The following is a 24,416-nucleotide window of genomic DNA, read 5'->3' as shown; positions in this document are numbered from 1 at the left end:
CATGTATGATACATTAGATATTTCAGATGTATACCACACAACTGCTAGACATTTGACAAATCTCATTTTATTATAATGAGAAACAATTAAATGGTGCAGAAACATGCAAAAGTGGTTCAAAATAAAAGTAAAATCATGCATCTACTTACTAAATATAAGAGTGCAAAACATTAAGTATTTTCATAATTAAAACAAAGTAGGGGATCTGTGCTTCAACACTATCAAGCCCTGTACAGAGTGCTGAGGACCTGCTGGGCTGTAGCTCTGCGAGCCTCTTCCTGTGTGGCTCCAGGGGTGGGGCCGGGCAGAGTCTGCACCATCCCAGTGAAGGGTGTGGCCAGCCCCGGCACATACACCCGGTAGCTGAAGCACAGGAACCCATCAGGCCCCATGTTGTGGTACTGCAGGTCATAGAGGGGCTTCCCCTGCCCGTACACCTCACACACACCCTGGAGCAGGGCTGCTGCATCCACAGGAGGCACCATGGTCGCCCCCCTGGAGGATTCAGGAGCAGCGTGCACCATGGGAGAGGGCGCCCTCACAGCCCGGGAGAAGGCAGGGAGCTGACGCTGGGCGAGGCGCAGGGGAGGCCGGGGGCTGTCGAGGGAGCGGCGGGGAGGTTTGGGAGGAGAGGAAGGAGGGGTTTTGGAGGGTCTGGGAGGCTCTTCGTGCTTGGGCCTAGAAGAGGACTGCCACTTCAAAGTGATGGCCAGCCCGAAGCGTTTCTTAAAGGCTGCAGAGAGGAGGAAAGGCAGACGGAAAACATTAAAGATCAGATGGGAGCATTTCAAATGTAAGAGCTGCTGATCAGTACACTGAATCTCCATGAGAACCCTGGCCTACCTTCAATCAGCACCTTCTTGGCCATGGAAGCTGCATGGTGGGAGGCATAGACCACCACTGCAGACATCCCCTGTTCCCCAGGCCCTGCTCTCAGGGACACACCCTCTACCCCCTCAGAGAAGTCCAGCAGCACCTGCAGGTGGGACAAGATTTACACACACACACCAAACGTCTAGAAAACTGTAAATTCAGCTATTTATGTAATGTTCTGTTTCTACATGCATCATTCCCACCCCACAAGTCCCTCCGCCTGAACCACCCACCCCTCCCTCCTGACCTGCAGCAGTTGCTCCCTCCTTGTGCTGGTGGGCAGCTCCCCAAGACAGAGCTGACGCTTCTCCGTGCTGCGCCGTACACTGAGGCGTGCCCCTGACCCCAGGGCACGGCCATGCAACGAGCGGATGGCGGCAGCGGCCGAGGCAGGGCTGTCGTACTTGGCGTAGGCAAAGCCACGGTTCTGTCCGCTGAAGTTCATCATGAGGCGGAACTCCCAGAGGGGGCCCACGGCACGGAACAGCGGAATCAGCTGGTCCTCAAAGACATCCCGCGGGATCTGGCTTATGAACACCTCACAGCCCGGCCCAGGGGGGGCACCAAGCCAGTCTAACCACCAGAGGGAGCAGTGGAGTCAGGAGTGGCTTCACTAGATTGGCTCTCACTAGCCTTTCCCCTAACTTTTTGATGTTTACAGATCTGAAGGTTATGGATAGGTATAAGCAGTGTAATGGTGGAACTTTTTCCACTTTACAGATCAGCAAACATCGGAGGTGCCCAGGGACGTATTCATTACACGGATTCTGTTGCAAAACGTTTCTTAAGCGGAGGCAAATGGAACAGTGAGGCACCTATCGGAATGTTCAACAGAAACTGTTCGCTTTAGTTTGCTTCTGAAACAGTTACATAATGAATACACCCCTGGTGAATTTGCCTTAATTCCAATTGGCTTGCCAGTCTGTTCACTGTAGATGAGTAAGTTCTCCATGTGTGAGCTGATCACCAACAGGTGTGTGTCGTTAGAGTGATTAGGTAAAATGGCTATTGCCATGCTATGTAGATGATGGAGTAGGCATGTAGTCTTAGAGATTTTGCTAATATTATCCACAACTCTACAGTTCTTCATACATTGAAGAATAGATACTTCGTGGTGGAAAAAGTGTCCAATTGTCATACTTGATTAAAAGTAAAGATACTTTTACGTGGGTCATTTTCTATTAAGGTAACCCAGTAAAATACTACCTGAGAAAGTCTAAGTATTTGGTTTTAAATATACTTAAGTATCAAAAGTAAATGCTAAAATATACTTAAGTATCAATTGTATAAATGTCAAATTCCTTATATTAAGCAAACCAGAGGCACAATTTATATTTTTTGGGATAGCCAGGGGCACACTCAAACATTATTTACATATAAAGCATTTGTGTTTAGTGAGTCCACCAGATCAGAGGCAGTAGAGAATACCAGTGATGTTCAATTATTAAGTGCATGAATTGGACCATGTTCCTTTCCTGCTAAGCATTAAAAATGTAACAAGTACTTTTGGGTGTCAGGGAAAATGTATGATGTAAAAAGTACATTATTTTCTTTAGGAATGTATTGAAGTAAAAGTTGTCAAATATATATATAGTAAAGTACAGATACACCCAAAAATGACTTAAGTAATACTTTGTGCCACTGGATACCTCAAACGGTCTCTTGCCTACCACTGAAAACATGAGCATTTACAGCACCATAGGGCATTTGGTTCCAATCATACATACCATCAGGTGGACCTCCATATTTCCTCTGGCCATTGACCTGTGTCAGTTTGACGTCAGTCTCCTGCAGCCACATCTCCAGCGCCTTCAGTCGCTCCGGGTTCAACACCTGCTAGAACAAAGATTGAGACGTTTATCTTTTCAATCTACTTTATGAAGACACGTCGTTGTGAGAGTATTATTAATCTGTCAATATATAGTCCAATTTTGAAAATGTGCTTTTTTGTTATCCAACGGAGTGGGCGGTTGATCAGAGGCCTCTGTACTTGACATGTGGGTCTTGTAGATCAATACTAACCAATTAACTGCTTTTGCAAACAAACCTACAGAATCAAAGTTAACATTTTGCGACCTTTATAATACCCGAGAACGGCTTATTTACAACTAGAAACACTTCGGGTGATACTGACAAATAAGTAGGCTACGGGTGTTGAATTGTATGAACAAATGTTTTCTGTGAAACAAGCAACATTTCGAGAACTTCACTTGCAAAAGGCATTAATTGCACCCCATTGTCCAGTGTGTGAATCATATTAAATGAAGGCCAGCAACTAGTGAACTGCTTTAGATTCACGTCCATGGCAAATTATCGGTGATATTTTAATACACGCTTTAAAACAAAAACGGTGTTATGCTATTTGTTACCTGACTTGAACGCTCCTCCATTATCCTAGGTCTCGAAAAAGTAGCAACAATTACCGAATCTGATTTCTAGTCATTAGTGGTCCACGGTGAAATCCCGTGACCTTAGGTAAAAATCGATTGGATCAGAGGAGGTTGGGGGCGTGTGCAAAGGTTGTTAAATTAGTCAAGTTTGAAGACGATGGTGATGGAAATGCCATTTGAAGCAGTAAATGTTGAAAGTAATTTAGAGGAGAAGCCTCAAAGTATTTGAACTGTACCGGGTTTCGACAGTTAGTTCTAGGTGCATTTTCAACAGGTGCATCCTTCGCTATTCCTGAACTGAATGAAACATTTAAACGAAACAACTACACGTTTCAAAGGATGGCTTTGGTCCCTTACGGAGAGGGATGCAACTACACCTTTCTCTCACAAGATGTCAGCCTGTCCCGCGGTCTGCTATATGTAGGCCTACATATGGGTCATCATAATAATCAAGCTCTCAATAGGACCTTGTGAACTTCTCAGTACACACGATTTGACTACATCCTCAAACGCACAGTTTGCACACGGCCAGTCTTTCTGGATTGTGCACAAAGGTTTTTTCCCCCTGCAGGGGTGTTGTGTTGGTAACTCATCTGTAGGCCTATGGCATATAATGGAGGTACATGAGGGGAGGGAGTATGGGGGTTTTGTAGTATTTTGTAGAGTATGAGGCTGGATTGGACCATGGGGTTAGGCTTGCTTGACTGGGTTTGGTGTGGTTTTGCTTTGTAGTGTGATGAAGCCAGGTGTCACTGGGCTGCTGTGTCTCTGCCATTAAAGGAGTGTTTCCTTATTGCTGCTAGCAACTCCCCATCACACCAACTACACCTGCACATCAAGGTCTTCTCTCTCTCTGTAACATCCATTTTTAATTCTTGGGTCCGGGGTCTGTGTATGTGCAGCGCCACGCCACAGACCGTTGGTAATTAGAGCCGTTCGTTCGTTTCAGCCCTGCTTTCAGCCCTGCTTGCTCTGTGAGTTTCGGTGTGATAGCAGGGGCTGACTGTCTGGGTATAAAACAACGCAGTGGGGGTGGTGGGTGAACCGTGAATAGTGAATTGCTACTGTGGAGTATTTTGGCCATGTCTTTGAGGTGGTGCACTGCATTGCACCCTCAGATGACTTTTATGGATTTTTGATCATGCCTTTTGGAGCAGATTGTTCATTTCCCTCTGCCAAAGAAAGGTGAGATGGAAATTTGGACAAGAGGGAGAGTTTCCTGTTTCCTCCTCTTTGACTGTTCCCCGTAGACTGCTTTATCTGAAGTATCTCTATGAAACAAAGTGAATTACTGTATCTAGACTTCCAGATAAGAGCTCTGCCTCAGGCTAATGAGATTTACATCAAGGTCAATTTTCATTGACCATGGTTTCTGGACTTAATGCTGAGGTGGATATACAGTAGATTAATGTGTTTTCCACTTTGTGCTGGTTTGAGGGTTCTCTCCCTTCTCTCTGCACCATCCTGTGTGTGTTTGTGTATCTTACCATGAAAGACTGTGGTAATTGACTGCAATATAAAGCGTTGACGTGTGCGACAAAGGAACACACCCACAGTACTCACAACAGCACAGGGCCATTTAGTGGTTACAGGGCACTGTATCACACATTGTGTTTATCTATGCAAAACGAAACTATATGATTTAGTTCTGCAAATTGTTACAGCACTGCAAGCACAACTGCTCTCTGTCACATTGGCCTTGGTTAGGAGACATGTACATGGCAGTAGCAGGGAGCCACAGGGGACTGTGCCCATTGAAGTATTTTTTATTACTGTGAAATTCATGGCAACTGTGTTGGTGAAGAAATCGAATGTCTTCTCAATAGAAAAAGCATTTAAAACTGAGTTGGCTTCTGCTATTTTATGCTGCTGCCTTTCGGTAATTTCCAGCTGTATATCTTTCTTAGTTTTAGAAGCTGGCAGGCACATTTTGAAGTAGAGGCGAACTTTCCAGAATATCTTCTCCCGTAGTATTCAGAGTCAAATTAGTCGCGGAGACTGTCACTCTTTTGCTAAGACATGTCAGCTGCATAGCGACAGCAGATTCTGAGCCGTAGGGCCTTGGCGTCACACACACACATGCGTGCGCACACACACACACACGCACAGCTGTGTCCCCGCCTCTTTCACCTAAACATCAGGGGGAGGGAGTGATCTCTTTTCCCAGTCTAACCTGAGGGTGTGCCCCGGGCAGAGTCAATCTGTTCCCTGTCACCCTGCATCTCCTCAGCTCTGCTCAGCCGTTACACAACTCCCAACAAGTCTTCAAGACTTTGAAACAAACTTTTAAAGGTGCAATATGCAGAAATCACAACGCCATTTCCTGGTTGCTAAAATTCTAATATAGTTTGCCTCATTTCAGTTTGACAAAACAAGCAATGTCTAGATAATCATTGTACCATCTAAACCGCTGTGAAATATCTTTTCAATAACCAAAAATGTTGTATTTTCAGCTGTTTGAAGCTGGTGTGAAGGTGTTCAGGGCCTTTCTTACTCAGGACTTTGATCATGTATTTTTAAGACTATTATGTCGGAAGCATTTATCAGCATATTTATCAGCATTTTATTTATGTGTTTGGGAATTGGTCTCGAAAAGAACTTTAGTCTGTAAGAATGTTTTTGTTTGTTGTCATGCCACCTATGTATAAAGCCAGAGTACTAGATTCAATGATAGTTATATACAGTGGGGAGAACAAGTATTTGATAAACTGCCGATTTTGCAGGTTTTCCTACTTACAAAGCATGTAGAGGTCTGTAATTTTTATCATAGGTACACTTCAACTATGAGAGACGGAATCTAAAACAAAAATCCATAAAATCACATTGTATGATTTTTAAGTAATTAATTTGCATTTTATTGCATGACATAAGTTTTTGATACATCAGAAAAGCAGAACTTAATATTTGGTACAGAAACCTTTGTTTGCAATTACAGAGATCATACGTTTCCTGTAGTTCTTGACTAGGTTTGCACACACTGCAGCAGGGATTTTGGCCCACTCCTCCCTACAGATCTTCTCCAGATCCTTCAGGTTTCGGGGCTGTCGCTGGGCAATACGGACTTTCAGCTCCCTCCAAAGATTTTCTATTGGGTTCAGGTCTGGAGACTGGCTAGGCCACTCCAGGACCTTGAGATGCTTCTTACGGAGCCACTCCTTAGTTGCCATGGCTGTGTGCTTCGTGTCGTTGTCATGCTGGAAGACCCAGCCACGACCCATCTTCAATGCTCTTACTGAGGGAAGGAGGTTGTTGGCCAAGATCTCGCGATACATGGCCCCATCCATCCTCCCCTCAATACGGTGCAGTCGTCCTGTCCCCTTTGCAGAAAAGCATCCCCAAAGAATGATGTTTCCACCTCCATGCTTCACGGTTGGGATGGTGTTCTTGGGGTTGTACTCATACTTCTTCTTCCTCCAAACACGGCGAGTGGAGTTAGACCAAAAAGCTATATTTTTGTCTCATCAGACCACATGACCTTCTCCCATTCCTCCTCTGGATCATCCAGATGGTCATTGGCAAACTTCAGACAGGCCTGGACATGCACTGGCTTAAGCAGGGGGACCTTGCGTGCGCTGCAGGATTTTAATCCATGACGGTGTAGTGTGTTACTAATGGTTTTCTTTGAGACTGTGGTCCCAGCTCTCTTCAGGTCATTGACCAGGTCCTGCCGTGTAGTTCTGGGCTGATCCCTCACCTTCCTCATGATCATTGATGCCCCACGAGGTGAAATCTTGCATGGAGCCCCAGACCGAGGGTGATTGACCGTCATCTTGAACTTCTTCCATTTTCTAATAATTGCGCCAACAGTTGTTTCCTTCTCACCAAGCTGCTTGCCTATTGTCCTGTAGCCCATCCCAGCCTTGTGCAGGTCTACAATTTTATCCCTGATGTCCTTACACAGCTCTCTGGTCTTGGCCATTGTGGAGAGGTTGGAATCTGTTTGATTGTGTGTGGACAGGTGTCTTTTATACAGGTAACGAGTTCAAACAGGTGCAGTTAATACAGGTAATGAGTGGAGAACAGGAGGGCTTCTTAAAGAAAAACTAACAGGTCTGTGAGAGCCGGAATTCTTACTGGTTGGTAGGTGATCAAATACTTATGTCATGCAATAAAATGCAAATTAATTATTTAAAAATCATACAATATGATTTTCTGGATTTTTGTTTTAGATTCCGTCTCTCACAGTTGAAGTGTACCTATGATAAAAATTACAGACCTCTACATGCTTTGTAAGTAGGAAAACCTGCAAAATCGGCAGTGTATCAAATACTTGTTCTCCCCACTGTATATACAGTGTGCTGTCATGTTTTTGTGTGTGTGTGTGTGTGTGTGTGTGTGTCTCATTTGTGAAAGATCTTTATGGATTTGTGTCTGGGCACTGCTGATCAGTGGCAGACGGGCCTAATTCAGCCAGGTGATAACATGTGTCATTGTTCCTTTGTGTGGCTGTTGGTACTGCAGCTAATTTTTACTGCTGTGTGTAGTCTAGCGTGTTGGTCAAGTTTAGCTCTGGAGGCACATTTTGTGTGCTCTCCTCCCCTCTCATACACCACAACCCCCTCCCGCCCTCCGATGTTCCTGATAGTGATATGCGTGGAGCCAAGCGGTCACTCACCAGGAGAGACATATCTATGTACTGTGACAACAATAAAACTATGCCGCCAGCCGATGTTTAATAAGGAAGTGTGTTGAGCAATGTGTGTGTGTACGTGCGCCCGTGTGTGTGGTGAGGCATTAGAACTGAACTTAAACTTGACAATCTCAGTGTGCCTGTAATATAAATGAGATTTTCAACTAAACACATTTTTTTTGCATTTATTTGCTGCTCTTTAATTACTTTTATTTCTTATTCTTAAATGTTTTATTTATTTTGTATTTTTTTAACTGCATTGTTGGTTAGGGGCTTGTAAGTAAACATTTCATTGTAAGGCTGTTGATTTGGCGCATGTGACTAATACGATTTGATTTGTATATAATTTGGTGTGTGTGTGTGTGTGTTCGTTCACGCACATGTCTATATCATTTTATACAAGGGGTGGGTCTAATCCTGAATGCTGATTAGTTAAAAGCGCATTCCAGCCAGTGTCTATTCCACAAGTTACTACCGACTAAATCTATGATGTTAAAATGCCTATTTACTCTGTTCCATCTGACTGCGCAATCCACTGTCTCATCAGCCCAGCCAGGCAAGTTATGAACTTGATCTCCACTATAAAAAGCATCTAGACATTATCTCACATTTCTTTTAGACTAACATTTAGTTAACAACAGCGGAGATTTGTATAAACCTTGCTGTCTGTCTCTCCGACATTTGCGACATTGTTTTCAATATTCAAATTCGATCTCCAACAGTCCCATAATAATGGGACTCGGGACGAGACAGGCAGGCAGGCAGGAAGCGTTTCTCAGCCAGTTGAAATCATGAATCAGCTGGCATCATTTTTATGGATATAGAAAAGAAGGTCAAACATCTGACAGTGACATTCAGTTGATATAGGATAGCCTACACATCGGTGGCAAGAAGAACAAGCCACGCTAGCTGCTCTTTTGGCCAGTTACTCAGACGTGTTTGCTTTCCAGGATGAGGACCTGGGTTACACTGATAAAGTCAAGCACAAGATTAATTTGGTCGATGAAACACAGCCCTACTGCCGCATTCCTCCTACACAGTACAAAGAGTTTAGGGAGCACATCATCAAGCTTCTGGAGAAGGGTGTCATCCAGGCGACCTCATACTGTGGTCCTAGTCCGTAAGAGTGATGGGAGTCTTTGTCTATGTGTTGTCTGTAGGCGACTGAATGCAAAACCTGGACGTGATGCTTTTCCTTTGCCTCCCATCGACGAAAGTTTTGATGCCCTTTACGTTGCAAAGTTCTTTTCGACTATTGATTTTGCTAGTGGTTACCATCAGGTTGGATTGCAAGAACGTGACAGACACAAGACTGCATTTACAACTCCTTTTGGCCTATGGGAGTATCTTAGGATGCCGTTTAGGGTTTGTAATGGGCCTGCGACGTTTTAACGACTCATACAAGTTACTATGAGTAACCTAGTCTTTTAGATACTGTTAGTATACTTGGATGACATACTCGTGTTCTCTCAGATGTTCCAGGACCACTCGGAGAGACTTGAGACAGTTCTGAAGAGACTGAAAGAGACGGTTGAAAGTGAAGCTTGAGAAGTGCCATTTCCTTCAGCAAGAAGTATGTTTCCTCAGCAGAGGGTATTGGGGCAGACCCAGAGAAGATCACCTCCGTAAAACAGTGGCTAGTCTCCAGTACACTCAAAGATCTGAGGTCGTTTCTTGGCTTCTGTAGCTAATACAGGAGGTTCATTGAGGGGTTTTCCAAACTGGCTGGCCCTCTCCATGACCTAGTCAATGCGTGCCTCAGAGAAGATAGCCCTGCAAAAGCTAAACGCTTGTTTGAAAGAGAAACTTATCACTGCTCCTGTGTTAGGTTATCCAGATTTTGCTCGTACTTTCATTGTAGAGACAGATGCAAGTGGCCTAGGATTAGGTGCTGTTCTTTACCAGCAGCAAGGAGATAGGAAGAGAGTAATAGCGTACGCCAGCAGGAGGCTCCGTAATGCATACTACAGTAGTATGAAACCTGAGCTCCTCGCCCTCAAGTGGGCTGTTTCAGAGAAATTTCGAGGTTATCTTTTGGGCTCTAAGTTCACTGTGATAACAGACAACAACCCCCTGTGTCACCTCACCACAGCCAAGTTAGGTGCCATCGAGCAAAGATGGGTGGCTCAGGTAGAAGTGTTTGACCTCGAGGTAGGCAGTCATTTGCAGGGGAGCCTGAACCTGGTAATTATCATGCCAAGTATGACGATTGTGTGGCAATTTGCATGTCATTCGAAAGGGGACAGCTCTAGAACCAGACTTAGTGACAGCAGGAGCCAAGTGCTGTAAGATCAGACAGGTTTGTGCCTCAGAAGCCAGAGTGGCTACTGATAGTAGTGAGTCTCAGGGTAACTCACCAACACTTCCTGGTTACTCTAAAGATGAGTTACAGAAGTTTCATGACCCTACACTCAGCGGGCTGAGGAAGTTTTGGGACAAACAGAAAAAATCTACTCACAAGGAGAGGTCACGATTAACTAAGCCAGATATGTCCACGCTGAAGCAGTGGCATTGAGTAAAAGATCAAAATGGGTTGTTTGATTGAGGACACCCATGTAGGTGAATGTCACCAGCTCCTATTGCCAGCTTGCTTGAAAGAACCAGTACTTGAAAGTGAACATGATTGCATGGGACACCAGGGGATAGAACGCACACAGAACCTACTTAGACAAAGATGTTTCTGGGTTGGGATGTATGAAGATGTTGAGCAGTGGGTGAAGAAATGCCAGAGATGTATTCTGACAAAAATGCCACAGCCCAAAATACAGGCATCAATTAAACCCTTCCTAGCTTCACGGACCCTTGAAGTTGTTGTAGTGGATTTATTTCACCATCCTTGAACCTGGGTCTAATGGTTGTAACAATGTGTTATTGGTAACGGATGTTTTCACTGAGTTCACTCGGGTTCCCTATTCTTGATCAGAAAGTGGAGACTACAGCTAAGGTCCTTCTCAAGGAGTGGTTCATGAAGTATTGGGTGCCTGACGGATTGCACTCTGACCAAGGGATACATTTTGAGTGTGAAGTCTTCGCCGAATTGTGTAAACTTTATGGAGTCAAGAAAACCTGCACGACCCACCATCACCCTGAGGGGACCGCTCAGTGCGAAATGTTTAATAGAACGCTCATGATCTCCTGCTCACACTGCCTCCATAAAAGAAGCGCTGTTGCCCCGAGCAGTTACCAGAGTTGGTGTATGCCTGCAATGTGATGCCCAATTCACCACTGGGTACTTGCTGTACTACCTGCTTTTCGGGGTCCATCCACACCTTCCTGTTGATGCTTTGTCAAGAGCAGGTGCTTGACAAGAAACATGACTGGTTGGTTGTTCACCAGGAGCGTTTGAACGAGGCAAGTGAAAGAGCAAGAGACTACACAGACCAAAAAGCAGCAGAGAGAGTTGAACTTCACAAAGACAAAGTGTACTATCCACCCGTTGATGTCGGCCAGCTGGTTTCCTAACGCCACAGACTTACGGGTAGAAACAAGATTCAGGATGCTTGGGGTCCTACTGTGTACAGAGTGATCGACGTACAGGGTACTACACATGCATTCGAGCCATTAGAAGGTGGGCCTGTAAAAACGGTTCATAGAATTAATCTAAGGCCATGTGTGAGAGACCATCCTGTCCCTGCTCATAGGCTAGTGAAGAACAGTGCACCAGTAACCCCCATCACCCCTCCTGTTAAGTCTTTGCCAGAGCCTTCTACACCTGAGTTTGTAGTGTTTGAGGAAGTCTCCTATCCAAAGGTAACTCGAGAGGAAAACACAGAACCTGTGCGCAACGCTGATAGTGACCGTTATTCTTCCAGTAGAGGAACATGAAGTTGTTGCTGAGGAACAAGATGTCTGCCAGTTTTAGAAGCTGGCAGGCACATTTTGAAGTAGAGGCGAACTTTCCAGAATATCTTCTCCCGTAGTATTCAGAGTCAAATTAGTCGCGGAGACTGTCACTCTTTTGCTAAGACATGTCAGCTGCATAGCGACAGCAGATTCTGAGCCGTAGGGCCTTGGCGTCACACACACACATGCGTGCGCACACACACACGCGCACAGCTGTGTCCCCGCCTCTTTCACCTAAACATCAGGGGGAGGGAGTGATCTCTTTTCCCAGTCTAACCTGAGGGTGTGCCCCGGGCAGAGTCAATCTGTTCCCTGTCACCCTGCATCTCCTCAGCTCTGCTCAGCCGTTACACAACTCCCAACAAGTCTTCAAGACTTTGAAACAAACTTTTAAAGGTGCAATATGCAGAAATCACAACGCCATTTCCTGGTTGCTAAAATTCTAATATAGTTTGCCTCATTTCAGTTTGACAAAACAAGCAATGTCTAGATAATCATTGTACCATCTAAACCGCTGTGAAATATCTTTTCAATAACCAAAAATGTTGTATTTTCAGCTGTTTGAAGCTGGTGTGAAGGTGTTCAGGGCCTTTCTTACTCAGGACTTTGATCATGTATTTTTAAGACTATTATGTCGGAAGCATTTATCAGCATATTTATCAGCATTTTATTTATGTGTTTGGGAATTGGTCTCGAAAAGAACTTTAGTCTGTAAGAATGTTTTTGTTTGTTGTCATGCCACCTATGTATAAAGCCAGAGTACTAGATTCAATGATAGTTATATACAGTGGGGAGAACAAGTATTTGATAAACTGCCGATTTTGCAGGTTTTCCTACTTACAAAGCATGTAGAGGTCTGTAATTTTTATCATAGGTACACTTCAACTATGAGAGACGGAATCTAAAACAAAAATCCATAAAATCACATTGTATGATTTCCTTCAGCAAGAAGTATGTTTCCTCAGCAGAGGGTATTGGGGCAGACCCAGAGAAGATCACCTCCGTAAAACAGTGGCTAGTCTCCAGTACACTCAAAGATCTGAGGTCGTTTCTTGGCTTCTGTAGCTAATACAGGAGGTTCATTGAGGGGTTTTCCAAACTGGCTGGCCCTCTCCATGACCTAGTCAATGCGTGCCTCAGAGAAGATAGCCCTGCAAAAGCTAAACGCTTGTTTGAAAGAGAAACTTATCACTGCTCCTGTGTTAGGTTATCCAGATTTTGCTCGTACTTTCATTGTAGAGACAGATGCAAGTGGCCTAGGATTAGGTGCTGTTCTTTACCAGCAGCAAGGAGATAGGAAGAGAGTAATAGCGTACGCCAGCAGGAGGCTCCGTAATGCATACTACAGTAGTATGAAACCTGAGCTCCTCGCCCTCAAGTGGGCTGTTTCAGAGAAATTTCGAGGTTATCTTTTGGGCTCTAAGTTCACTGTGATAACAGACAACAACCCCCTGTGTCACCTCACCACAGCCAAGTTAGGTGCCATCGAGCAAAGATGGGTGGCTCAGGTAGAAGTGTTTGACCTCGAGGTAGGCAGTCATTTGCAGGGGAGCCTGAACCTGGTAATTATCATGCCAAGTATGACGATTGTGTGGCAATTTGCATGTCATTCGAAAGGGGACAGCTCTAGAACCAGACTTAGTGACAGCAGGAGCCAAGTGCTGTAAGATCAGACAGGTTTGTGCCTCAGAAGCCAGAGTGGCTACTGATAGTAGTGAGTCTCAGGGTAACTCACCAACACTTCCTGGTTACTCTAAAGATGAGTTACAGAAGTTTCATGACCCTACACTCAGCGGGCTGAGGAAGTTTTGGGACAAACAGAAAAAATCTACTCACAAGGAGAGGTCACGATTAACTAAGCCAGATATGTCCACGCTGAAGCAGTGGCATTGAGTAAAAGATCAAAATGGGTTGTTTGATTGAGGACACCCATGTAGGTGAATGTCACCAGCTCCTATTGCCAGCTTGCTTGAAAGAACCAGTACTTGAAAGTGAACATGATTGCATGGGACACCAGGGGATAGAACGCACACAGAACCTACTTAGACAAAGATGTTTCTGGGTTGGGATGTATGAAGATGTTGAGCAGTGGGTGAAGAAATGCCAGAGATGTATTCTGACAAAAATGCCACAGCCCAAAATACAGGCATCAATTAAACCCTTCCTAGCTTCACGGACCCTTGAAGTTGTTGTAGTGGATTTATTTCACCATCCTTGAACCTGGGTCTAATGGTTGTAACAATGTGTTATTGGTAACGGATGTTTTCACTGAGTTCACTCGGGTTCCCTATTCTTGATCAGAAAGTGGAGACTACAGCTAAGGTCCTTCTCAAGGAGTGGTTCATGAAGTATTGGGTGCCTGACGGATTGCACTCTGACCAAGGGATACATTTTGAGTGTGAAGTCTTCGCCGAATTGTGTAAACTTTATGGAGTCAAGAAAACCTGCACGACCCACCATCACCCTGAGGGGACCGCTCAGTGCGAAATGTTTAATAGAACGCTCATGATCTCCTGCTCACACTGCCTCCATAAAAGAAGCGCTGTTGCCCCGAGCAGTTACCAGAGTTGGTGTATGCCTGCAATGTGATGCCCAATTCACCACTGGGTACTTGCTGTACTACCTGCTTTTCGGGGTCCATCCACACCTTCCTGTTGATGCTTTGTCAAGAGCAGGTGCTTGACAAGAAACATGACTGGTTGGTTGTTCACCAGGAGCGTTTGAACGAGGCAAGTGAAAGAGCAAGAGACTACACAGACCAAAAAGCAGCAGAGAGAGTTGAACTTCACAAAGACAAAGTGTACTATCCACCCGTTGATGTCGGCCAGCTGGTTTCCTAACGCCACAGACTTACGGGTAGAAACAAGATTCAGGATGCTTGGGGTCCTACTGTGTACAGAGTGATCGACGTACAGGGTACTACACATGCATTCGAGCCATTAGAAGGTGGGCCTGTAAAAACGGTTCATAGAATTAATCTAAGGCCATGTGTGAGAGACCATCCTGTCCCTGCTCATAGGCTAGTGAAGAACAGTGCACCAGTAACCCCCATCACCCCTCCTGTTAAGTCTTTGCCAGAGCCTTCTACACCTGAGTTTGTAGTGTTTGAGGAAGTCTCCTATCCAAAGGTAACTCGAGAGGAAAACACAGAACCTGTGCGCAACGCTGATAGTGACCGTTATTCTTCCAGTAGAGGAACATGAAGTTGTTGCTGAGGAACAAGATGTTTCTGAGCCAGTTCATGCAGATGATTTTGTGAATGAACCAGAGATTGAAGTGCCTATTCCTACTCCGCACAGAAGTACCAGAGCAAACGCTGGGATACACTCAAACCCATATAACTCAATCCTAAATCAGTTTGTAATAATGCAGTTTCATTCAGTCCTGAAGTGTTGTCCCAGATTATAACCATTCTGGGAACTGTATTCTTCAGGTGAAGCTGTAAGAGAAGTTAAAATCTTGTGCTAAGTCACCAAGGACTCTGACTTTGTAGCAGGGGAGAATTTAGTCAGGTGGTAAAAGCACATAGCTGTATTCATTTATATCCACTAGATGGCACTGTCCCCTTAAGAGAGCCATAAATAATGTGTACAGGCGGTTATGGGATTGCGCAGTGTGTAAGAGTGAGAGCAAGCAATTACACTGGAGAGCTTATGAAATCCATTGTGGGTCCAACGTCACCTTAGATGGATAAATAATTATTTTTTATCTTACTCTAGTACCGGAATATATCATATTTTGCATCATCTGCAGTGTATAAGACTTTATTTATTAATATTTATGCTAGATGGTCATGTTAGCCTTTTGATACTTTCAGATTGACATGAGGATGTTAGCTTCTTGCTAGCTGAATACCAGTGCTCTCAGAACCACGTTGTGGAGTTGATGATAACATTATTTGAAGCGTGGGTAGTTATCAGAATTACATTCTATTTCGTGTAAAGCTTCAGGGTGTTGTATTTTGTTTCATTTTTAAATTGTAACCTACGGTATGTGGGCTTAGGGTATTACGTGGGCAGTGTGTTTGTAAGTATTCATATTATTTTCTGACAAAATACATTTTTAGTTTTTCATGGGCTCCCGAGTGGCGCAGTGGTCTAAGGCACTGCATCCCAGTGCAAGAGGCATCACTACAGTCCCTGGTTCGATTCCAGACTGTATCACATCTGGCCGTGATTGGGAGTCCCAAAGGGCGGCGCACAATTGGCCCAGTGTCGTCCGGGTTTGGCTGGGGTAGGCCATCATTGTAAATAATAAATTGTTCTTAAATGACTTGCCTAGTTAAATAAAGGTTAAATAAATAAATGCACAATGTAATTTTGTTTATGGACATCTTGTACCCAGATATTTGAAATTTCAGAAAGTCCATTATAACTGTGAATGAACATTGTGGTCTCTGTATTTTCTTGTGTTTTTCTATAGAAAGCAGAGCCAATAATGTTTATGCATTTCACTTTGTACTTATTGTACTCAGATTGTTTTTATGCACTTTACTGACAGATTTATTTAAATTGATTGTGATTTAGACTGAACTTTACTTTATGGTGACTTCACCTTGTGGTGATTTCCCTTCTACATTATCCTATTTTAAATGTAAGCTTCGACAGATTAAACAACCCCAAATTAGTTTGTGTCCTGTGCTGGGTTTACTTTCAAGCTACATACACTACCGTTCAAAAGTTAGGGGTCACTTAGAAATGTCCATGTTTTTAAAAGAAAAGCACATATTTTGTCCATTAAAATAACATCAAATTGATCAGAAATACAGTGTAGATACAGTGTAGACATTGTACAGTGTAGACATTAAGTAGACATTAATTAATGTTGTAATGTTAATGTTGTAAATGACTATTGTAGCTGGAAACGGCATTTCTAAGTGACCCCAAACATTTGAACGGTAGTGTACAAATAAATGTCAATCAAAAAAAGTGCAGCTAGTTTGCAGTCTTTCCAGCTTCAGTTTGAAGTGATTGTGTTAACTGTGTTGTTGGCTAGCTCCTCTGAACAACAGTGTCCTGACCAGTGGTGGAAAAAGTAACCAATTTCCATACTTGAGTAAAAGTAAAAATACCTTAATAGAAAATGAGTGAAAGTCACCCAGTAAAATGCTACTTGAGGAAAAGTCTAAAAGTATTTGATTTTAAATATACTTAAGTATCAAAAGTAAATGTAATTTAAAAAATAGACTTAAGTATCAAAAGTAAAAGTATAAATAATTTCAAATTCCTTATATTAGGCAAACCAGATGGCACAATTTTCTTGTTTTTTTATTTTATGGATAGTCAGGGGCACACTCAACACTCAGACATTATTTACACACAAAGCATTTGTGTTTAGTGAGTCCACCAGATCAGAGGCAGTAGGGATGACCAATGATGTTCTCTTGATGAGTGTGTGAATTGGATCGTTTTCCTGGCCTGCTAAGCATTAAAACATGTAACGAGTACTTTTGGGTGTCGGGGAAAATGTATGGATTGTATGAAAATGTATTATTTTCTTTAGGAATGTAGTGAAGTAAAAGTAGTAAAAAATATGAATAGTAAGGTAAAGTACAGATATCCTAAAAAACGACTTAAGTAGTACTTTGAAGTATTTTTACGTAACCCTTGTATGGTGTTCGGGTCTGTGGGACCCATTTCAAATGTTTACTAAAAGAAAAATGATACAATTAATAATTTTTCAACTTGAGACTCATTGGCCTTTGCTAATTTTCTGCGAAAAACATGTAAAAGAACACATTTTAATTGAGTGCACACCACTGTGCACCCCCTACACATTTATATTACATATGTGGTGTTCGGGTCCACTGGACCAGAGGGTAATAAAATTGTGGGAAAGTGTGTGTGTGTGTAAATGAAAACAAGTCAAAATTAATCCAAAAGGTTTGCTGTATGCCTTCACTCTGTCTTCCTCCTCCCTGGGCCTGCTGTTTCAACATAGACAGACAGGTTCTTGGTGCTATCTGCCTGTCTGCCTGTCTCCCGCTTTTCTTGCACTCTTTACCCTTTGTAGTATGGGAAACTACACAATGTCTTGCGGGAACCTGCACAATGTTATTACAATACATTATTTTGAAACATTGTAAACAATGCAATATTTTCTCACACTCTACCCTAGCCAGGTGTAAATTGGGGGAGGGACACAACAAATAAATAGCTTTGCATGTGTTGCTCCTTATCACAATCAATCAGTATGGCAAAAATCATCTCTGCTCAGAGGGACTTATAAATAATCTTTGCAGAGTGAGAAGCTAGTGTGGAAGGAGTGTCTTCCACTTTGGAAGATGAAGAATTTTCTGAATATGAGGATCGTGTTTCTGTCAATTCGGAGTCTTACAGTGAGTTGGAAGAAGAGGATGATATTGACCCTCAGCCAGCCCCAGGACCAACCCATCAGCAACTAGCTCATCAGCAGAAATATGGATGTCAAAAAATTATGAAATTGAATGGTCTTCTTGGCCAAGGAATGAGTCGCCCCGCATGGCTGCCAATGTGATGCAACCAGGGCCGACACGTATGACGGTTACTCAAGTGCAGGACACAGTCTTCTTTTGAACTGTTCATCCCAGACACCATCCAGAAAATCTTTCTGGACTGCGCTCATTTGGAGGAAAGGCATGTTTTTGGAGAGAGATGGAAGGAGATGGACCAAACTCATTTACATGCATACTTTGGGGTTCTTATCCTTGCTGGTGTTTTCAGATCCAATGGGGAATCCACAGAACCCTGTGGGATGCAGAAAGTGGCAGAGAACTTTTCCATGCAACAATGTCTCTGGAAAACTTCCACATTATTCCCAGGATTATCCGCTTCGATAACCGAGACACCAGAGCAGCTCGGCAGCTAGCTGCAATCAGGTCAGTGTGGGACAAGTGGGTGGACCGGCTTCCCCCGTTTTACAACCCTGGGCCCAATGTTACTGTTGATGAGCAGCATATGCTATTTAGGGGCCGCTGCCCCTTCAGGCAGTACATACCGTCTAAACCCACAAAATATGGAATCAAGATCTGGGCTACCTGTGATGCTGCTTCACCATATGCGTGGAACTTGCAGGTGTATACAGGGAAGCCAAATGGAGGAGCCCCTGAGAAGAACCAAGGGATGCGGGTTGTCCTGGACGTGAAACAGGGACACCGTGGCCACAACATCACATGCGATAACTTTTTTACTTCGCACAAGCTGGGACAGAAGCTCCTCACGAGGAAGCTGACGATGGTAGGAACCGTATGAAAAAAAATAGCTAGAGCTCTCACCTCAGCTGTTGAATACACGGAACAGGCCTATCAATTCCACTAAGTTTGTGTTCACGGCCGACATGTCCCTAGTGTCCTACGTGCCAAAGAAAGGCAAAAATGTGGTACTCATGAGAGCGCTGCATAGGGATGGGAGAATCTGTGGCCAGGAACATCAAAAAACAGAAATCATAATGGATTACAATGCTACAAAAGGAGGGGTGGACAATTTAGACAAGCTGGTGACTGGCTACTGCTGCAAAAGAAGAACGCTACGCTGGCCACTTGTGATATTCTTCAACATCTTGGACATCTCGGCGTACAACACGTTTGTCATCTGGATGGCGTTGAACCCAGATTGGAACAGAGCGAAGCTCCAGAGGAGACGGCTCTTTCTCGAGGAGCTGGGCAAGGCATTGGTAAGACCTGAAATCCAGAGGAAACAACATATCCCAAGGTCCCCAGCTTCTGTAGCCATCGTGAGGAGGATTCTGGTGCCCCATCCGCCCGGCCCACAGAACCAACAACTCCAATACCGGAAGTAAGTGTGAGTGATGTTGTTGCATGTGTGTGTCTGACTCTCCTACCTTGGCCTGCTGTAACTATATATGTGAGTGAGATGTTAGTAAAATTCCTGAACTAAGTGTTTTCATCATTCTAGATTGCAGCCGGTAGCAACAAGAAGAAGTGCTGCGATGTGTGTGGACCCAAGAAGGACAGGAAGACACAGTACACATGCATCAAGTGCAAGAAATACATTTGCAACACACACAGTAAAACTATAACCCTCATGTGGTGTGTAGACCGGCCTTAATTTATGATCAATGGGGCTCATTTATCATTTCCATATAATACGGTATGTAAAATGTGTCCTTCCAATTTGTTCAGTTCAAAGCAATAAACATCAATAGTGATGAAAACCTAGTTTAATTTATATTTGTTCAAGATAAACATGATTTATTCCGCTCATGTCTTGATTATAATTGTTTACAAAAAAAAATGTAAATCCCCAAAAAACGAATTGCGCTTTTATTGATAGATGTGATCTAGCAGAGGTAAATGGCAAATATTAACCATGTATGCTGTCTATATTGCTTGTAATTAATATAAGTCAACATCTAAGTATCAGGTATTAAGTATCTTTACGTAAATCGTTATGCCTGTATTGTTTTAAAACCCCAATAATGTTGTGGGTACATCAGACCCGCGAACATTGGGTGAATAACAAAAACATGAACACCATACAAGGGTTAAGTACTTTACACCACTGGTCCTGACGAAAGAGCACATCTTCTATGCCAGGCGTAATCACGCCTCATTAGCTCATTATTATGGATGCATCCAAATATATGTCACTAGAAAACAGCTTATGCAAATTAATCCAAATAAGTTTTTTCATGAAAATATGTCAATCATTATTTGAATATGTTGGTAACCCGTTGTATAAAAGTGATAATGCCCTCAAAGACAGTGTTTGGAGGATATATTGGCATGGTTTGAACAAGAAGTGCATATGGTGTATAGCATGATCAGTGAGAGCCTGCATTGTGTAGTTTTCACTGAATGTCTTGTTTGTTTTGTCTTCCTGGTTCTGTGAGCTGGTAAACTACCGCCTCATTGATTTGGATTGCTTGTCATTTGCCATTTCAAATGGAACTAAAAAGCAGAAAACTGGAGAGAGAGAGAAGGAGAGAGAGAATTTGCATTTGAAATTGTTTGAGATTTTTGAATAATATCTGGGTATTGTCTGTGTGGATACTCACCCTACTCTCCTCAGTCTCTCCTCCTTTTCAAATAGATGTTGATGCACAAGCATAGTACTCATGCATACAGTGCATTCAGAAAGTATTCAGACCCCTTCACTTTTTCCACATGTGTTCTAAAATGGATTAACTTGTTTTTCCCCCTCACCAATCTACACACAATACCCCATGAAAAACGTATATTAAATTGACATAAGAATTCAGACCCTTTACTTTGTTGAAGCACCTTTGGCAGCAATTACAGCCTCGAGTCTTCTTGGGTATGATGCTACAAGCTTGGCACACCTGTATTTGGGGAGTTTCTCCCATTCTTCTCTGCAGATCCTTTCAAGCTCTGTCAGGTTGGATGGGGTTGCTGCATAGTTATTTTCAGGTCTCTCCAGAGATGTTCGATTGGATTCAAGTCCTGGCTCTGGCTGGGCCACTCAAGGACAAAAGATAATCTAAAGCCAACTCATGGCGGCCGGCGACTGCTTTCAGATTTTGGACATCTAATGAGAGTTGGCTAAATCCTCGGACCGTTAAATTCATATGGGCCTGTAAAGAATAGGTTAAATTATTTACCCACTTTCCCAGGACAGCCACACCCCAGGAGGGTATGACTGACATACCAAAAATCTCACCCGGGTGTAGGACATGACCATATGCTTCCTGATTGTCTGGGATGAGTCGTTTGGCACGCTTCAGAGTTGGTTTAACCTGTCTCATTGAAAAGATCGGTGACCGGAATTCTTAACATGTACTATTCTGTTCTTCCCAAATAACAACAACCCCCCCATCCAGGAGGTAAAGTGAGGTATCCCTTGTCACTGCATACCCACATCCATCCAAAAGGTGCTCCCATGCCTTCCTCTATCTTGGAAAGGTTTACACCTGTCACCTGTTGCTGTAAGTCTAACACACTAAAATCCCCTTTAGTATAGTTTCTCCTGTCACTATACTCTTCTCTCAGTTGACCCATATATACACGACAAGCTCTAGTATCTCCCATATCTTCCTTCCCATTATTACAAAGACACAGGGCAGGGGTTGACTTCGGGCTTAGGGAGGTCAGTATGGGAATGATGCTCAAGCTCCCATTTCCTAACAATTCTATCCACGGGTGCCTGCTGGGATAATTACACCTTACAGAATGGGTAGTTCTTACCGTGAAGACTGACTCGTCAGTGTGGCTTCGCCAACAAGGAGACCCATGGAGAGGACGATGGGGAAAACAAACCACCAGACCCGGTGTAGTCTTTGTTTCCTAGTTATAGAACCTGAGTGTGAGTGTAAAATGATGCCTCCTTCTTCTGCTCGTTGGCTAGAGCCTTCTTCTTCATCTTTCTTTCCGGCCTTTTGGTCTGGGCCCTCTGCTTCTGTCCTTTGGCTTGTACATTCTTCCTCCTTCAGTTGTTCTCGGGGCCCTGGTCTCCCTCCCTCCAGTCGCTCATCCATGGCTTCCACTCTGGGAGATGCTTGCAGTGGGAGAGATGATGCCAGCCGGACCTCTCCGCCACTCGCAGGGCTGTTGGTGTCCCCATATTTACCTGGAACGGACCCATCCATCGTGGTTGGTTCCATTTACTTTTGTGGACTCTGAGTTTCACCCAGTCTCCAACGTTTATGGGAAGCTCGTCAGGGTCTTCACCTGGGGGAACCTTGTTTGCTTTCCTGTAGGCAGAGTGGAGAGACCTGACAATAGAGGTTAGTTCTTTCATGTACTCAATGTGGTCACACTGTGCCTCAGTTATGTCTATCTGTCGGTCAGTCATAGGTCGAACACCTGGTGTGTTCATGGGTCGTCCTGTTAACATCTCGTAAGGTGTACACCCAATACCTTTGTTAAGGCTGCTGCACATTTTCATGAGGACAAGGGGCAAGCATTCCACCCAGCTCATGTTTGTGGAATGGCAGGCTTTTGCAAGCCCCCCTTTGATCGTTTGATTAGACCTCTCTGTAATCCCGTTACTCTGCGGGTGATAGATGGACACAAACTTCTGGTCAACACCCATCATTTTGGCTACTTGAGCAACCACATCTCCTGTGAAATGGGTGCCATTGTCTGCAGACAAAACCTCAGGCACATCGAACCTGGGTATGATTTCCCTGACTAGCAATTTTGCAACTGTTCGCACATCGCAGTTGGTGGTGGGAAATGCTTCCACCCACCTGGTGAACCGGTCAATAATCACCAGGCAGTATCTCTTTCTTTCTTTTCGCTCTACCATGTCTATGAAATCCATAGCAAGGTGGACAAAAGGTCCTTTTGGAGTGGGGAACTTCCCTTGTCTATGTTATATAATAAACATGTCGCGCAACGGTAGATGAACTGTTTTACGTGCTGCGTCAAATTCGGACAAAACCATTGGGCCGAAATCTTCTCCACCATATCCCCCCTTGACGAATGACTCACACCATGAGCCAATCGGCAAACAGCAGAGATCATGGTGGAGGGTAAACACGGTTGACCCGTCAAACCATGTAACCATAATCCAGACTTAGGGCAAAGGGCGCACCCTTTGTCCATCCAAACCTGATGATTAAGAACATCAGCCTGTTGCTGTTTCTCAAGGTCAGTAGTTTCAGATGAAACAACCGACTGAAAGTAGAGTGCATGTGTGTGACAACGGGATGCTGCCAATTTGGCCACCTCATTAGCTAGGATGTTACCAATGCAAGCATAATCACTCCTACCTGTGTGTGCCTCAAGCCAATTTGTTAGGTTTTCGCATTGCTTCAATCAACAGTTCAACATATGTCCTATTCTTAATAGGTGTTCCTGTGGTGTTAGTAAACCCTCTTGCCCTCCAAGCCCCACACCATGACAAACAAACCCCAATAGCATAAGCTGAGTCTGAATAAACAGTAAGTGCCTTTCCTGCCCCTAATTCACAAGCTGTTTTCAGAGCTAACAATTCCGCCTGTTGCGCTGATAAATGTTCTGGTAGGGGCTGTATAACCTCAATATCACCTTCCACATCTACTACAGCAAATCCTACGTGTTTTTTAAACTGTACTCTGATCTATGTATGCAGATCCATCGACGAACAGCACCATGTCAGAGTCATCCAGAGGTTCATCAAACAAGTCTGGTCTTGCCTTTGAGTCTTGTTCTATTAATCCAACACAGTTGTGCTCCTCCCGATCTTCAAGGGACGCCAACAGTTGTGCAGGGTTTACAACAGAACATCTTTGGATTTCAACATTGGGTTGAGTAAGCAAACATTCATAGCCTGCTAGTCTTGTACCTGTCATACAGGAGTTTTTATGATTCAGTATTGCCATTACTGAATGTGACACAAATACTGTTACAGGGTGGCTTAGTAACAGGTTCTGTGCTCTTTCAAGGCCGAATGCAGTCGCTGCCATTGCTCTTTCACATGGATGGGAACCCCTTTCAACAGCATCAAGTCTGGTAGAATAGTAACCACAAGGCCTCATCCTCCCCTGGTTCTTCTGAGTTACCACAGCCGTTGCAAACCCGTTCTTTTCCCCTACGTATAGGAAAAATGGTTTAGAGTAGTCTGGTAAGCCAAGGGCAGGAGACATTCCCAAGGCCTGTTTCAAATCCTTGAATGCTTTCTCTTCTGTTTTCCCCAGTTTAGAACTCTGCTGTTACCACCTGCACACATCTCTCTGAGTGGTCTAGCGATGAGGGAGAAATCACAGATCCAATTTCTGCATTATCCTGCACATCCCAGGAA

General features: G+C 43.9%; 1 protein-coding gene across 5 annotated transcripts; it reads right to left on the bottom strand.

Moving 5' to 3' along the window:
- Nucleotides 1–51: 51 nt before the first annotated feature.
- dnd1 (DND microRNA-mediated repression inhibitor 1) lies at nucleotides 52–22,815 on the bottom strand. Of its 5 annotated transcripts, none has more exons than XM_071398723.1 (5): nucleotides 21,878–22,815; nucleotides 2,601–2,706; nucleotides 1,127–1,446; nucleotides 844–982; nucleotides 52–733 (listed from the first exon to the last, which is right to left on the bottom strand). In XM_071398723.1, the coding sequence occupies exons 2-5, from the start codon at nucleotides 2,671–2,673 to the stop codon at nucleotides 222–224; spliced, it is 1,044 nt and encodes a 347-aa protein (XP_071254824.1). In that variant the 5' UTR covers nucleotides 2,674–2,706; nucleotides 21,878–22,815; the 3' UTR covers nucleotides 52–221. The 5 variants fall into 5 exon arrangements, with proteins under 5 accessions (XP_071254824.1, XP_071254821.1, XP_071254823.1 ...); XM_071398720.1 differs by lacking the exon at nucleotides 21,878–22,815 and adding an exon at nucleotides 3,243–5,259 and having other exon boundaries at nucleotides 844–976; nucleotides 1,121–1,446; nucleotides 2,601–2,709; XM_071398722.1 differs by lacking the exon at nucleotides 21,878–22,815 and adding an exon at nucleotides 3,243–5,257 and having other exon boundaries at nucleotides 844–976; nucleotides 1,121–1,446.
- Nucleotides 22,816–24,416: the final 1,601 nt, after the last annotated feature.

This window comes from Salvelinus alpinus, chromosome 4 (assembly GCF_045679555.1).
Source record: "Salvelinus alpinus chromosome 4, SLU_Salpinus.1, whole genome shotgun sequence".
NCBI lineage: Eukaryota > Metazoa > Chordata > Actinopteri > Salmoniformes > Salmonidae > Salvelinus > Salvelinus alpinus.
Note: the sequence above shows the minus strand (reverse complement) of the source record. Positions and strands in the feature narration are given on the sequence as shown.